The 17,652-nt window shown below is 38.1% G+C and overlaps 1 protein-coding gene across 1 annotated transcript in view; it reads left to right on the top strand.

Moving 5' to 3' along the window:
• Nucleotides 1-17,652, top strand: part of GOLGA1 (golgin A1) — a 2,378,923-nt gene that overhangs the window by 415,087 nt on the left and 1,946,184 nt on the right. Inside the window, exon 6 of the mRNA XM_044058132.1 lies at nucleotides 17,534-17,566. Within this exon, the coding sequence (XP_043914067.1) occupies nucleotides 17,534-17,566 (33 nt within the window). The remainder of the gene's footprint in view (nucleotides 1-17,533; nucleotides 17,567-17,652) is intronic.

The raw sequence follows: 17,652 nt of genomic DNA, 5'->3' as shown, positions 1-17,652 counted from the left end.
ACTTGTGCATATTGTCCTGGTAGTCCCTTATTTCTGTTTAGCACTCTGCAGTTGTACTTCTTCTGTGAGATTCCTCCTATTCTGCATTATTTTAAGTTTGTCAGTTCCTCTAAGTAATTATTTTTTTTTTACTAAGGGCAAACTAGGAAACAACACATATAAATTTTGTAAACTAACAAACACTTGTAGCATTGCTTAGAGGAAAAAATTCAGTGGCCAGCTAAAATCCACTATTTATTAAAATAATAAAAAGTGAGCACTTTCATTCTTAAAATATCAGAACTAGCAAGTTTCATTAACAAGTTTAAATAGCAAAAATCTTAAAATCACATGTTTTTACTAACCAATCTACTATCAAACTTAAACAATATAAAATAGGGTTAATGCAACAAGCATCATTCAACCCTGGGTAATAAATAGCATCTAACCTCAGTTGCCATTTAAATTCACAAGCATCAGGATGTTCAGAAATAATCCATCCCTGGAGTTTAGTCCTTACTTGTTCTATAATTAAAAATTTAAATACATGAGGAAAAACAGCTATATGTTTAAATAGTGCATTAGTGCTTCTTTGTTTTTTTTTTTAATATCCTGTAGATGTTCATATATTCGTTCTTTAAAATGCATAGAGGTCTTTCCCACATAAAAAAAAAAAAAAAACGGAACAATCCTGACACTGAGCAAGATTTTTTTGTATAACATGAATAACGACCCCTAATTTTGTAGCTAATACTAATAGTAAAACGGCTATCTGCACAAATGTGTGAACATTGGGTACAACATCCACACTTGGTGGTGTCTTGTTTTGCTTTTGTCTTGTTTCTTCTAAAGACATGACAAGGTCTTTCACCTAATTTTTCTTTCATATTAGGATGTAGGGAAATCACCTACCAGTTTTTATAAATAACACCGTAAAATATTATAACTATCCAGACTGTAAGTAGAAATAAACAATCTTTGGTTATCGTTGTTGCCTGTTATTCTTGATTCATTCAAAACCAGGTGATCATCACCTTCAGCACTTAATCATTCAAACATAGTGTAGATCTATAGGTACCATTCTCCATTTTGGCTATCACATCTTTGGAAATTTATTTAAAAATTCACTAGGGTAACCCCTTATGGTAAACATTTCCAAAAGTTTATCTAACTCCACCTTAAAGGTCTCTGGTTCAGATATCATCCTGACCAACCATAGGAGATGGCCTTTGACCACTGACCTTTTTTGGTGCTTGGGGTCCCAACTAGTATAGCGGAGGTAGGAGTTGGAAAAAAGTTGATTTTCTACAAACACTGGAATTACATTTACCCCAAACTGTAGTTCTTAGTTAACTCGACATCCAAAAAGAATATTTTTTTCTTTGCTATAGGTACTAGAAAAAATGTAAAAACTCCACTGTGTTAATATATGCCAAACATTCATGGAGTTTTGTTTCTGAATCAACCCACAAACTAAAGTAGTCATCTAAAAGTTGAGTATAGATGGTCCAACTCTTAATATAATGGCTATTGAAAATAAAATTGTCTTCTCATTGAACCGTAACATAATTAGCAAACATGGGGACACAAACTGTACCCCATGGCCACTCCTGTAGTTTGCAGAAAGTATTCGACCCTCAGAATACACAAAATTATTCTTTAAAAAATCTCCATGAGTGCTACCATTGCAGTAACTTTGTCCGCACCTAAGTCACTGTGTTTAAATAATTGTTTCTCAAACGAAACAAGCCCATTATCATAAGGTATTACAGAAAATAAATTTTGTACATCAATTGTAAGAAAAATAGCTTCAGGATAAATCTGTGCATTATTCAGCTGATTAAGAAAGTGCCAGAAGTCCTTACAAATTTGAACTACATCCTTTAAACCCTTTTTAAGGGTGTAATCCAGAAACTTGGCAGTAAGAAATGTCTTTGTTCTCTTTGCATCCACAATAGACTAAAACATCGGATTGTGGATGCACTTATGAATTTATGGTATGCCAGGTATGCCAAAGATACTGACTATAATTGGTCTTTCATTTAACATAAAATTCTATTCACTTTTTAGTATCTGGTCTTGGAGTAACAAATCATCTAGGACCAAGTCAATTTTTCAAAAAGCAATACGAATTTCATTTAATGAAACGTTCTTGTACTGAACATTAAATAATAAATTATTCATGCTTGCAAAATAGTCAGCTGTGTTCATAATTACTAACTCATCCCCATTGTCAGGTTTTATAACCCATAAACATTTATCATTGTCAGAAAATACTTTCTTTTCAAAGTTTGTCAAATTATAGTGATCAACACCACAGGGTTTGCTTAAACATTCCTGAATGTCTAATTCATAGATTTTTTTGAACAAAAGTATACAATAAACTCTCAGTTAACTGGCACCCAAGGGGATTGGTAGATGCTGGGTGACTGTAGTTTCTGGTTGCTTGAGAGTTACAATTAAAAATAGGCCTGACTAATACTGTACCCTATATTATTTGTTTGGTTTGACTTGTCCTCAGGTTGGGGAGAGTGAATTTATTCATGTCTTCCTTTTTAAAACTCAAACTCTAAAAATGTAAGGTATGTTTCTGCGTGGGGGGGGGACTAAAAGTACAACACGGGTCTATATCATATGAGCGAATCACACAAATTGCGAAAGCTCTTAATTTAGAAACATACTGGACCTTGAAATGCTTTTTCTGAGATCGTGGTACAGTGAAGACTGGAATATTTGGTCTTTCCTCACTGTAGTGCAATCTCGGAGTTGGAATATATATTTAGCGGGGGGTGTGGGGGGCACAGCCCCCTACAATAGGAAGTTCAAGGTCCGGTATGTTCAATATTATGAGCGTTCGCAATTTGTGCAATTTGATCATATGATATAGACCCGTGCAACACATGAAAATTATTATTATTATTTCTTTGATATTTTTTTGCTGGTTGCTTGAGTTCAGGTTAACCGAGAGTTTACTGTAGTGTGGTTCAGGGGTGGGTTAAAAATACTTAGTCTCCTTACTTGATTATCTCCATTTGTTTCTATACCATTATTAAACCACAAAAATTGGTTCATTTTTCTGGTATATAATTTTAAATCAGTAAGAGAATCTATAAGATTAGTTAGCACAAAGGATAGTCCTTTGGCCAGCACATTAGCATGTTCCATTTTAATGCATTTGGAATAAAAATTTTAAAGTTTAAAATTGCCAGCATCTTTAGAAATGATTTGTACTGTCTCTGTAGCTAATCCTTTAAGAAATGGCTCGTTGTTGGTTATTTCTTGCTGTGGGAGTTGTAAAAAGTCCTCTTGAGTCTTGCACTTGTTCCAAATGCTCGTCAGCAGATTCCTGATAATTCCATGTGTTGTTCTTTTGATTCCGGTTCTGAATTTATTCAGATCTCCATACTCCTTCCATCTTTAAAGGGGCTGGACTGTTCCTGCTTCATGGGTAGAATTACATGACTTCACTTCCTGATGACTCGCTGAGAAAGTTAGATGATTGATTCACCCCGGTTTCCATGACGACCTGGATGATTGGGATATACCTTCCCCTAGGGGTACTTGTCAGCGACTCATTTCAGTCTATTTTACACTGCACTACAATTTCACAAGTTTTATCCACATTGGAAAAATGTGGAAATTGTGTCATAATGACTAAATATCAGGTTATCACAAATGTTTTGATTTAAAACATTAAACTGGTTGGCAAGTTGTTAGAGCTCAGTCAAGGTTGTTATATTTTACCTTGAGCTCATTAAATCACAGCCAGCTTTATTAAAAAATAAATGCAGTTAATTGATAAAATCAGTGTTGTCACCTGCCCCATTAGGATGCCACCATAGTCTTAAACCCTTGGGAACTTGGTGTCTTTCTGTATTTTTGAACAAGTAACTTTTTTTTAACTGAAGATTTTTAAAATTAGTTAAGTTTTCAAAAGTCCATAAATTCTCACTTATTGAATCAGATGTTCTCATAGTGGCCACATAACCAGGACTGTCCAAATCAAGCGCAATTCAATTGGTTTTCCAATGGTTAAATTCAAAAGAAGAGGGGGAATTTATGTGGTCCTGACCTATACATACAGTGGGTTGTGCTAAAGAACTACCCAAACTCTCACCATTCGATCTTACACCACTAGTTTGCAGGATTTGCATCCAGATAATAGTGTAAGGTTTCCCACAGCTTTCAAATTCTCCACCACTCCAGCATGGCTGCAGGCGTTTGCTTTTGTTAGTTCACAGAATTCATCTGCCTGGTTTATTAGTTTGTCCTTGGTTATTTCTGTTACTGGAGCCAGTACAGCAGTGGATATAAATGGAGACATGATGGAGAATTTGAAAGCCATGGGAGACCTTACAATATTATTACAATAAGTAAGCCAACAATTATCTTCTATTCCAACCAATATTTGTATGCAAAACAAGCAGACTAGTGGTGTGAGATCGAATGATGAGAGTTTGGGTATTCCTTTAACACAACCCACAGTGTGTATAGGTTGGGACCACATAAATTCCTCCTCTTCCTTTGAACTTAACCATTGGAATACCAATCAATTTGCTCTTGATTTGGACAGTCCTGGTTATGTTGCCACTATGAGAACATCTGGTTCAACGTGTGAGAATTTACAGACTTTGAAAAAATTGACTCATTTTAAAAAGCTTCAGTTAGAAAACAGTTACTTGCTCAAAATTATTGAAAGTCAAGTTCCCAAGGGTTTAAGACTATGGCAGTATCCTAGTGGGGCAGGTAACAACATTGATTTTATCTATGAACTGCATTTACTTTTTGATAAAGCTGGCTGCAATTTAATGAGGCACATGGTAAAATATAACAGCCATGAGCTCCAACAACTTCCCAACCAGTTTGATGTTTTAAATCCAAAAATTAATGACAACCTGATATTTAGTCATTATGAGAACTTATTTCCACATTTTTTCCAATGCGAATAAAACTTGTAAAGTTGTCATGCAGAGTAAAATAAATAAACTAAAATGAGTTGTGGATGAGTACCACCAGGGAAAGGTGTATCCCAAACCTCCAGGGCATCATGGAAACTGGGGTGAATCATTCAGTCATCTTCCTGTCTCAGCGAGTCATCAGGAAGCAAGGTGACTTAATTCTAATCGTGAATGCAGGAACAGTCCAGCTCCTTTAGAGATGGAAGGAGTAAGGAGATCTGAATGAATTTGAATGGGAATCAATGGAGCAACTTATGGAACCGTCAAGAATCAGACGACAAGTATTTGGAATAATGGGCAAGACCCAAGAGGACTTTTTACAATTCCCACAGTAAGATATAGCCAACAACAAACCCTTTCCTTAAGGACACTAGTATAGAGATGGTACAAATCATTTCTAACGATGATTGCAATTTTAAACTTCACACTTTTTCTTCCAAATACATTAAAATGGAATATGCTAATATGCTGGACAAAGGGCTATCCTTTGTGCCAACTAAAAGAGCTAGTCTTGTGGATTCTCTTGTTGATTTAAAATTATATACCAGAAAATGTAACCTAGTTTTGTGGTTTAACAATGGTATAGAAACAAATGGAGATAATCAAGTAAGGAGATCAGGTATTTTTAACCCACCCCTGAAACATACTTTACTATTGTTCAAAAAGAATTGTAAATTAGACATTTGGGAATGTTTAAGCAAATCCTGTGGTGTTAAATATTATAATTTGACAAACTTTGAAAGGAGGTATTTTTTGATGTTGCTGATGACAAAAGTATACGAGTTATAAAACCTGACGAGGGGTGAGTTAGTAATTATGAACACAGTTGACTATTCTACAAGCATGAATAATTTATTATTTAATGATCAGTATATGGAGGTTTCATTAAAGGAGAACCACACCCACAGACTCAAAAAAACATGTCTATATCATCATGGTTTGGGGTTTCTTGCATATTAACACCACTCTGGGACTATTTACAGGTTTTTAAATATTTGTATACGTAACTTCTCAGTCTAACCACATGGGGTCTGGCATCTTGAAGTAATTCTGATTGTTTAGTCTGCCTCTGGGTATCCCATAATGCAATGCTTGTCTGTAAAAAAAAATACATCACTCAGGCTTCTTTTTTTCCTAAAGCTCATCGATTTTACATGCATACACTGCTGTCTTTCAGTAAGTTTTAAGTAACATTTCATGCCGTTCAGTGACCACTTAAAACACCAACAGTGCAAAAGCCACAGAACAGATTTTCAAAGTGCTTTTTGCTGCTGCTGCTTTTCAGAATGGCTAAACTGAAGTCTTTTGTGAAGCTTGAAGTGTACTAGTTTGACTTGTCTCCCATTCCCCTTCATACCTAACTTCCCTAGCTGTCAAACTGCTAAGGATAATTTGAGCTGTTACCTACTTTGCTTGACAGCTCACAGCAGGAAACTTTACTCGTGTACTGTTTCCTTGTTCTAGCCTTTACTTCTATATGGGTAGGGGAAGGACCAGGGAGCTGTTACATCACAGCATGGGTGGGTTTTTAAGACAGTAGTGGTGATGTCAGTTTGGGGAGGGAAATGGCCAGAAAACTACCTATATTCAGTGGCTTTGATGACATCAGTGAATTGGAGACTGCAGCAAGGGCGGGACAAATGTTTTTTGAAAGTGAAAACACCACAATACAGTAAGGTACTGTTCTAGTGGAGAGAAACAGTCAAAAATATTTTAAATGCTGTATCTTTGTTTATTCATAGCAGTGACAGTAAATAGGGAGAAAAAAAGACCGAGAAGTTGAGCATTTAATAATGGAATCCCATTGTTGTCTTAATTCATATTGCTTTTTGAAAGACTGATGTGGCCCTAGAGGGTATGTTATTCCAAGACCAGATACTAAAAAGGTAATATGATTTTGTTAAATGAAAGACCAGTTATAGAGCCAGTATCTTTGGTATATCAAAAATTTCTAAGTGCGTCTACAATCTACTGTTTCAGCCTACTGTGGATACAAAGCGATCAAAGACTTTTTTATTGCCAGATTTCTGGTTTAAAGGATGTAGTTCAAATTTGAATAGACTCCTGGTTGTCTTAATCAGTTGAATAGCATACAGTTTTATCTTGACACAATTTCTCTTACAGTTGATGTACAAAATGTATTTTCTGTAATATCACATGATAATGGGCTTGCTTGGTTTGAGGAACAATTACTTAAACACAGTGACTTAGGTGCAGACAAAGTTAATGCAATGGTAGCATTCATGGAGATTATTTTAAAGAATAATTTTGTGTATTTTGAGGGTCAGTACTTTGTGCAAACTACAGGAGTGACCATGGGGGCAACTTGTGCCTCCATGTTTGCTAATTATGTTATGGCTCAATGGGAAGACCATTTTATTTTCAATAGCCATTATGTTAAGAGTTAGACCCGCTATTACTCTATTTTTAAAATGACATATTTATTTTGTGGGTTGATTCAGAAACAAAACTCCATGATTTTTTGACATATATTAATAACACAGTGGAGTTTTTTTATATTTTACTAGTACCAATAACAAAGAAAAAATATTATTTTTGGATGTTGAGTTAAGTAAGAACTACAATTTGGGTAAATGTAATTCCAGTGTTTGTAGAAAATCAACTATGTGAAGTTGTTCAATCTTGCTGTTTGTTCTTAGACTTGGGTACAGAGCCGAGTCGGCTGCTTTCCAAGCTCAAGATCTTTGAGTAGCTCGAGGCACAGTCTCTATCCCATGATGCTCTCTGACTAATCCCAGATCTAGTTTGCCGCTGCAATGGATCGCAAGTTCTTCAGAGAGCTCGGGCCAGTATAATTCTTTTTCTGTCTTTTGACAACTCTTTCTAAAGTTTTACATAGAGTTAGTATTCTATTACAGTTAGTAGTCTGTTCCTGTTTGTTTTTAGGACTGTGTCCCTCGTGTTGTGTGGAATTTGCTGTGTTAATTTTATTGGAGCAGTTGCTCTTGGGCCTTTGGCCTTTTTTTCGTTCAGGCACTTCTGTGCTCCACTTCTAAATAGTTGAACAGGGCTCTGTCAACTGGGTTTCCCTATCCCTTTATATTTAGTGATGTTAGTCAGTGTGTTTTTGCCATTTTGCTATAAATATTTGATATAATATTGAGATATAAATTGTTTTTCCTGGGTGTAGAAAGTACCGTTTTGTTTTATTATCAGGGATCTGATAATTGTCTGCTGTTTGATATTATGGCGGACCAAAAAGAGAAACAGAAGTCAGGTTTCAAGAGGTGCGACTGTGGGCAGAAAATGTCCATTATGGACAATCATGTGTCTTGTGTATATTGTCTAGGACCAGTGCATTTACAGGAGGATTGTTCTATCTGCCACTCTTTTAGTGGCAGAGTATTATTTGAAAGAAGAAGAAAGTTAATTGATAGAGGACTGTTGAAACCTGAATTTCAGGAAGCCTTGGATAAGACTGACCAGATCTCCAAGTCTTCGAAAGGGTCGTAGTCTTCAAGAGTGTCCTCGGAACCCAGGTCGTCTGTTCCGAGCAACTCTGTTAAGGTGCGGTTGGCAGTTCCTAAGTCATTGGAGTCGTGCACCGAACTGATGTTTCGGAGCAAATCCTCTATGCTAGAGCCGGTGTCAAAGGTGTTGAAGTCCCCAGTACACAGGTCTGTGGCTTCTTCGGTCCCTTCGACCCGTTTTCCTAGGACCCTTTCAGACATCCATGTGGACCATGTGGTGCAGAGGCTTTTAGAGAACCCAGCATTGGCCAAATTACTTTTAGCTTCGTCCCAACTGGGTTTGAATCCTACTATCATTCCATTGCCTGTGACTACTCCTCCGAGCTTAGCTAGGCCTTTGGAGCTGGAGGCGGAAGATCTGATGGTTGTGGAACCCACGGAGCCGAGTCCTGTCCCAGTGACTTCAGCTCCATCGACCTTGATCTCTTCGGTGCTGTTCAAAGAGTCTCGGAGCCAACACTCTCTCTTCGGTTCCGGGGAGGGGAGGGAGTCAAACTGACATGTCTGTTCCGACCCTTCCTCTCGGGTCCTCAGTGCAGATGAGCTTGGCTCCGTCCTCTGGTTTGGAGCCCTTGGTCTCAGCACCGGGGAAGCCGCCATCTGCCTCTGAAACGGCGGATTCCTTGGGTCGAGACTCCGGTGCCTTCGATGTCATGAGGAGGGTAATGTCTGCTAAGACCTGCACTTCCTCAGGTCTCTCCTTTTCCTCCCCTAAAACGCCACGTTCTGCCTCTACATCACAGGTTCCTACTAAGCATCGAGACTCAGAGCCTCAGGTAATTCCTTTGGGTGAACCCTGCTCTACTGAGACTTCACCAGACGCTCCCACTGATGAAGTCCCCAGAAAGAGAGTTTGGAAGAGGAGGTAGTTGGATTTCCCTCGGGAATCTTTGACATCAGACACAGACTTAGAGGAATCAGAAGGGAGATTGGATGTGCTCTATAGATCTCAAGGATGCGTACTACCACATCAAAATGGCCAGACCATCCAGAGATCATTCGCGTTTCTGGCTGGGGGCCAGTTACTACCAATTTCGAGCACTGTCCTTTGGTCTTACCACAAACCTCAGTGTGTTCAAATGCATGGTAGTAGTAACGGCTCACCTGAGGCATCTAGGATTCTGGGTGTTTCCGTATCTGGACAATTGACTCCTATCCTCCACCACCAGGCATCAACTCATTCTTTCCAGGGAGCATACAGTCAGTCTCTGTTCTCTGTTAGGAATAACCATAAATTTTGAAAAATGTGCCTTACCATCGCAACATATCTCCTTTATCGGAGCAGACCTAGACACCACCACCGCCTTGGTCAGATTACCTCAAGAAAGAGTTATCTCTCTACGAAATCAGGTGTTTTGCTTGCTAAAAGAAAAGAGAATACCTGCCTTTCAGGTTTTAAAGCTCTTAGGCACCATGGCAGCTACCCTCATAGCGGTTCCTCTGGGATGGATGCACATAAGGATACTCCAATGGTTACTTTTCACCCAGTGGTCTTATCAACAGCTCCCAATGTCGTTCAAGATCCTACTAAGAGACGCCTGCAAGAAGGACCTTCTCTGGTGGTTGAACCACCACCACGTGATGATGGGTCGACCATTTGTACTGCCCCTTCCCATAGCCACGGTGACCATGGATGCTTCCCTGATGGGGGGGGGGGCTTTTTCAGGAAAGAACTGCCCAAGGTACCTGGTCAGAGATGGAATTCCATTTGCACATCAATGTCCTGTAGTTGAGAGTGGTGCTTTTAGCGTTGCAGCGCTTCCACAACTCTCTGCCTCGGGAGATGATTGCGATCCAGACGGACAACATGTCGGTGGTCTGGTACATCAACAAACAGGGGGGAACCAAGTCTTACCCCTTATGTCAAGAAGCCTTGAGAATTTGGCAGTGGGCTGTATCCACCGGCCACTTTCTGATAGCAACGCACATCCCGGGGAAGTCCAACGTGATAGAGGACATACTGAGCAGAGCGATTCTGTTGCCCCATGAGTGGTCCCTCAAAGAAGAAGTGGCGGAAATGATATTCCGCAGATGAGGCCAGCCTTGCTGCGGCCTTTTTGCATCCCCGTTGAATGCCAAATGCAGAAGCTACTTTGCACTGAATCCTCCACCGGGGGACAGCCCAAGGGATTCAGTCGTACACGATTGGCCCTCGGATCTCCTGTATGCATGTCCTCCAACCCCTCTGATTCCCAGATTTTTACAGAAAGCAAAAGGCTCGGGAAGGACTGTTATTCTGATAGCCCCCTTTTGGCCTCAACAGATATGGTTCCCCTTCCTTCATCAATAAAAACTGGAAGGACCTTGGTTTCTGGACCCAGTGCCGGACCTTTTGACTCACTCGTCAGGAGTTCTTCACTCCTCTCTTCAGTCCCTCAAACTGACAGTTTGGCTACTCCACTTCCCAACCTAGCCAGGGCATATAATCTGTCTTCCGCAGTGCAGCATATTCTAGTTTCCTCTCTTAAAGTCTCCACCAGGAAACTGTACAATAGCAGATGGAAGCGTTTTGTTTATTGGGCCTCTCAACAGGATATTGATCCCTATGTTGCTCCTATTGATAATGTTCTGGAGTTTCTGACTATGCTTTTTCACGAAGGTGCAGCAGCAGCCACTGTAAGAGTTCAGTTGGCTGCAATATGTAATTTTCACTTGGGATTTGAGGGATCTAATCTTATGTCTCCTAGATTATGTAAAGCATTTCTAAAAGGGATTCATCACCTTAGGCCACCTGTCAGACAACCAGTTGCCCCCTGGAATATAAATTTAATACTATCTCAGCTGATGCTTCCCTCCTTTGAACCTGCATCTTCTTGCCCTTTGAAGTTCATTTCTTGGAAAACAATATTCTTGGTGACTATTACCTCATCCCGTAGAGTTTCTGAACTACAAGCTCTTTCTGTTAGGCCTCCATACCTGGTCTTTTCCTCGACAGAGTGTCTCTCAGGACATATCCCACCTTTCTCCCTAAGGTCTGGTCCGAGGCTAATTTGAACCAGTCTATTGAGTTACCCACTTTTTTCAGACACCATTCGAATAAATTGGAATATATATTATATAAACTTGATGTTTACAGACAATTGAGGTTTTATTTAGATGGAACAAGGGAGTTTAGGAAATCGGAACAACTCTTTGTTTCTCATGCGGACAATAAAAAGGGGCTGCCTGTAGCTAAAGTTACATTGTCTAAATGGTTATCTGATTGCATAAAATTTATGTATTCATCAACCTATCAACTCTTACAGAATAGTGTGAAAGCTCCTTCCACCAGGACTGTGTCTACATCTTTGCCGCATGCAGGCCATTTGCCTTTGGACACTATTTGTGCAGCTGCTACTTGGTCCATACCTCATACATTTATCACTCATTACAAAGTGGACAGGGCCTCCAGGGACAGGGCTTTCTTTGGTTCCACTGTTCTCAAGAATGTACTCCAGTGAGCCACCCAAGGTTAGGGTGCTTGGGACGCTACCCATGTGTAAGAACAAATGGCGAGATTGAACAACTTCACATAAAGAATAGACCTATACTGTGCTTGAATAATAAAAGTGCTGAAGGTGATTATCACCTGGTTTTGAGTGAATCAAGAATAAAAAGTAACAAAGATAACCAAAGATCGTTTATTTCTAATTGCAGTCTGGATAGTTATGATATTTTAGGTTGCATTTATAAAAACTGGACGTTGATTTTCCTAGACCCTAATGTAAAAGAAAAAATTTGGCTAAAGACCTTGTCGTGTCTTTAGAAGAAATAGGACCATTAAAAAATTACTTGGAGTTCAATAGACAAGATAGAAATGAGGAAAAATAGGACAAAAGCAAGGACCACCCAGTGTGGATGCTGTACCCTATGTTCACATATTTGTACAGATAGTAGTTTTACTATTAAGGGTACTAGCTACAAAATTAGGGGTCATTATTCATGTTATACAAAAAAACATGGTTGGTCTTCCTTAGTCACGATTGTTCTGTTTTTTATATAGGAAAGACCTCTAGACATTTTAAAAAACAGATATATGAAAATCTACAGGATGATCCCCAGGGATGGATTATTTCTGAACATCTTGGTACCTGTGAACTTAAATGGCAACTGAGGTTAGATGCTATTCATTACCCAGGGTTTGAATGATGCTTCTTCCATCAACCCTGTTTTAAGACTGAAGTTTTATAGTGTTTAATTAAGTTTGATAGTCAATTGATAAGTAAAAACGTGATTTTAAGATTTTTGCTGTTTAAACTTGCTGTTAATGAAACTTGTCAGTTCTGATACTGTAAGAACAAAAGCTCTCAATTTTTATTATTTTAATAAGTCAACAATGGATTTTGGGTTGCTGTTGAATTATTTCTGCTAAGCGCTGCTACAGCTGTTTGTTTTTGTTGATTATTTTTACTACTTAAACATCTTTCTCTCTTTTTTTTTTTTTTATTTCTAGCCTATTTTTAAACTTGACTTCCATTTTATCCCACTCCCTAGCTGTATTTTCTGAAGACATGTCTGTCTTCCTTAACTCGTGTATAATTTCCACTACCTATTCCTTAAATTCCTATCTGTTTAATAAATAGGTGGGAATCACTAGTACCTCATTTTTATTTCATTAGCCTGCATTTTTATTTTAAGGGCGGCCACGGTGGTGCAGCGGTTAGCATTGCCGCTTCACAGCAAGAGGTTCTCTGGTTCGATCCTCTGCTGGGGTGCCTTCTGTGCGGAGTCTGCATGTGCTCCCTGTGGTTGCATGGGTTTCCTCCGGGTGCTCCGATTTTCCTCCCACATCCCAAAGACATGCTGTAGGTGGATTGGGCACACTAAATTGGCCCTAGGTGTGAGTGTGTGCGTGTGTACCTTCTGTGGAAGGTTGGGCGCTGGGCTGGCAACTCAACACCATAAAACTCCACTGCCAATCATGAGTGGACAGGTGATCCGCTCTGGCGACCCCTAACCGGGAAAAGCCGAAAGAAGAAGCAGCCTGCATTTTTGTTTTAGTTATTGGCACGTGATCTGAAATAGTCATTGGATGCATCTAAAACGTTCAATTAAATGTACGTTTCTTTAAAATATAATTTATATACAGCCTAACTAAGTTTTTGCACTTTGGGGAATAATATGTAAATTCTGTCTGAGCTCCTACTACTGAATTTATTTCTTTCATACAAAATATTTTAATAAATTTCTTTCAAAATGTATCATATTTTGTTGCATATCTTTTTTAGCTCCCCCATACATCCTTACTGTTGCAAATCAAATTCCAGTCCTGTAAGTCATATTCCCTGCTGAAAGCTGATTATTTTTTCCAGAATTTTCTTAAGCTTCACTGTCGTAGTTTTAGGTGGAATATAAATACATGCCAGCGTAATCTTTCTCCCTTGCTTGTAGCTTGTTTTACTTCAAATCTACCATTATTATTTTTCCCTCTTCTGTCAGTATCAGTACTCCATTTTTCTTTGTTACTGATATTATGCTAAGTAACCATCCTGAAATCTTTTCTTAATCAAATTCACATGCTCAGTTCTTTCCAAGTGTGTCTCCTGCAGCATAGCTATTTATATATTCTGTATTTCTTAATATACTTTTACTCTCTCTTTTTTGTATATACCTGGTGAGACCATTCATGTTTGAAGATAATGTGGAAATTGTGCCGTTAGGATAAGAAGTTGTTGTTCCCACCTGTTATGTTTAATAGCTTTTTTTAACCTGTCTAGTTTCAACTTTTGTGTTGCATGCATGCACTAATGTTTGGCAGGTTGATCTTTTATATAGTTGTTTCTTGTCGTATCCATTTGAAGCTATGTAACAAAAAAAAAACAAAAAAAACCCCACCCCCAGAACCTATTAACTTAGTACAAGCATACAAAACTATGTACATATTCAAATATTGAAGTTCAGCCTTACTGTTAGAAACAAGTTCACAGATTGACAGCTACTCTCACAGGCTTTCATTCATCTTTAATGAAGGTTGTTCAATAGCGACACATGGTACAGCCTGTGCTTCTACTTACATGAAGTACTGTGTGTTTTGTCTTATCCGTATTCCTCCCCCATGTGTGGAAAACAACTTGAATGCTGTCTGAAAATGTTATCTTTTAACCACTGAAGGAAAAAGGTATTCTGTTTTTATTGCCTCCTTATCAGCTTGTCTCCATAGAAACATGAGAACCAGATATACATCTATGTGCTTCTCATGTTGCACTGTGAAACGTATTTGCTAAAGGAAAACATTTTATTACATTCAGTGTTCTTTAATTTACTTGCTTCTCTTTAAGACTTGTTGTTAGATTAACCCAAGGGCCTTAATCCAGTCATTCTCCTATATAGCAGTAAGAAAAAGCCTATCAATTTTACTTGTGTCAGGCTTTGTTTACTTTTACAATCAATCCCTCACCTCAACAACCTAAGATTAAATCTGGGAACTTAAGCATGCTTTTCTCCAGGTTTTCTTCTCTTTTTACATTGCAATGCCTACATTTCTTAAAACTAAACAAGAAATAAAAAACGGCACTTTTTATAAGGATACTAAATTTAACGTAGAAAAAAAACTGAGAATGCTTTACTATGTAGCATGCAGTACATGTCATGTTGTTATACAAATCTTTAAGAACAAAAATCGTTTTACTTGCATCTTTCCATCCTCTCCTCCTCTCCTTAATGTTCTTCCAAACACTAATCACATGATGTAGGGCATATGCTTTGGAGTCCCCCACAAGTTTAACAAAGTCAAAAAAGACCAGTATTTCCTGGTTTTCTTGTTTCGTCATATTTCACAAATGTTAACTGATGCTTTGTAACCCCACACTTATTAATTTTTGAGTTCGTGGTTTTTTTTGTGTTGATCTCAATATCCCAGCTGCAGTCTCTGGTTAATTTCCAAAGTACTCCTGGTTCTTCTAGTTTAACTCCTGTGCTTTTCTGTATTTCTCAAGCATTTTCCTTTGGGACATTAGAAAAGGTTTCTCTGGCATAGTCTCTCTATGAACTTTATTATCAGAAGAATAAGAAGCAGGGTCCTCTTCTGTTTGATGGCTCACTTTTTGTTGAACGTACTTTGCATTTCCTCCTTAGCAAGTTCTCCATCAAAAAATGACTTTGACTGTCAGGAAAAGATATTCTTAAGATAGGTGGATACAGCAGCTTGAATCTCACACCTGCCTCTTGACATTCCCTGATTGCTGGAATACATTTATTCCTGTTCTGCCTGGTATACAGTGAGTAATCATTTTCCACAAATACTCTACTGTCTTCAACTTTTAGTACTTTCCTCATGGAGGTTTGGAGCATACATACATACGATGTGCCCTTTCAGTTAACCACTCCTACTGTGGAATAGCAGTCCAGTTGCTTATTTGTGCTTTCATAAATTTAATACAGTTTTGTTCCTCGCAGTTTGTCTGATACAGCAGAAAATCTCATGTTTTCCCTATGTGCTCTGTCTTGTAGTTTTGTCATTTTTTGAAACATCTTTTCTTGAGTAGTCTTGTATTCAGCCAGCCTTTTCTTCATTTCAACCTCTGATTTTTTTGCAGGTTTATCAGCTCATGTAAATATCTGTTTAAAGCGTATTCCATTTTTCCAGACTTTTGTTATTTGAATTGATGTACTCCTTCAGTGTTTTTTTTTTTTTTTAATCGGCTGTGAGCACGATTGACTTATTTTTTTTTTATCTCCAGATTACTAGATGTTATGTCTTGCACCAAAGCTGGAGCTTGAACTACTTGTTGCTGATCAGCTGCAGGATTCTTCCCAGCCAGCGTTTTCTCCTCACCTTTTGTGGTTGATTTTTGTTTTCTTGTTTTTTATCTAAATTTCTTCTTTGCTGGCATCCAGACAGTGCACTTGCTAGTCAGTAACTGAAATTTACGTAAAAAAAACTAATTTAATAGCTCTGTTTTATGCGTTTCTTTTTTCACACTGGGAAAGCTGTGATTAAGCTGTTACTCAGTGTACAGCGGTCTTGGAAGTCCTTGAAATATATGATTTTGTCCATTTATAAGGTTCACAAGCAAGTTCTAGGCTAGCTGGCCTTGCAAGCCATTTTAAATCTAGCCAGTTTCCCTTAAAGATGAAAATCAACCCTGTGTCTCTGAGATAAGCACAAGTATGCCTTTTGTATCCTTCTAAACATTAGCCTTCTTAGTTTATAGGGAAATATTTTGTCTGCTTTGAGCATTAAGCCTTGGACACAGTTTTCTTCCTTGAAAGAAAATAACACTGAATTTCTTTCTTTAGTCAAGAATTTTGTTACAGCCATTATTTGATCAGGAGTTTGGAAAAAAGCTCTAAAATGCACCTCAGAATATGTATAACCCCATAGTTTCTGGGGGCTTGGCAGCCCCCACACACTTGACTTTATTCTGTTATTTCAGTGCAGTCTTGGCCAGTCTTACTTTTCATCATCTGAAGTTAAGGTTAAAAGTCATCAAAGTTGTGTGCTGAGCTGTTGGGGTGACGAGCAGAAAAAGCAAAAATAATTGCATTGGGTTAAACATATTACTTAGAGCTATGGAGTTCTGTTATGCCGTAAGTATTTGTATGAAATTACTTGATTTCAGCAGTTCTTGTTCAGTTTCATATGTGCATTTCTGTCTTTTGGCTTTGTCCGCAAGTCTTGTGCTAAAAAGCAGAATGCCCCTTGGTATTCTTTACTGTGGGGTACTGTATGTTGTTTGTTTGACTCTTAGATCGAATTATGTTTATGTCCTTCACAGGTGCTTACTCTAGTATTATATTCCTCTTGTTTGTCCTTCACTATTATAGTCTTGTTTATTGCAGTTGTTTTACACAAGTTTTAGTCCACGACAGATCGAAAATAAAACAACTAGCTGTTCACCACAGATAGTTTGAGAAAGCACAGTGCTAGAATATTCCACATGTGACGACAGGCTATCTGAAAATTTTTTTCCAAGTCCAAAAAATATTGCATATAGTATAGTATAATGTTAAAAAAATCTATTTTAAATAAATGAAAAAACATTTTGTACCAAGTGTGTGTTGTTATATAGTTTTCATTTTAAACTGCATTTGTCTTTTGGTTGTTTATTGGATAGTGAATAAACATAGGAAGGAATTTAAAGTTTTAAATCTGATGCTTTGTCTTTCTTTTTCCGTGCCTACCAGGAATGGAAAGAAAGGATAGCAGAGCTGGAAAAGGTAAGTAAATACCTCAGTATCTCTTTGAAACCATTTTTGTCAGCTGCATTTGTATAGAGCCCAGCTGTTTGTATCCATTTGAGTTT

This window comes from Protopterus annectens, chromosome 16.part0 (genome assembly GCF_019279795.1).
Source record: "Protopterus annectens isolate FY-2018-M chromosome 16.part0, PAN1.0, whole genome shotgun sequence".
In the NCBI taxonomy this organism is placed as follows: domain Eukaryota; kingdom Metazoa; phylum Chordata; order Ceratodontiformes; family Protopteridae; genus Protopterus; species Protopterus annectens.
The sequence above is the reverse complement of the archived record's forward strand: the minus strand, read 5'-3'. Positions and strand labels throughout refer to the sequence as shown.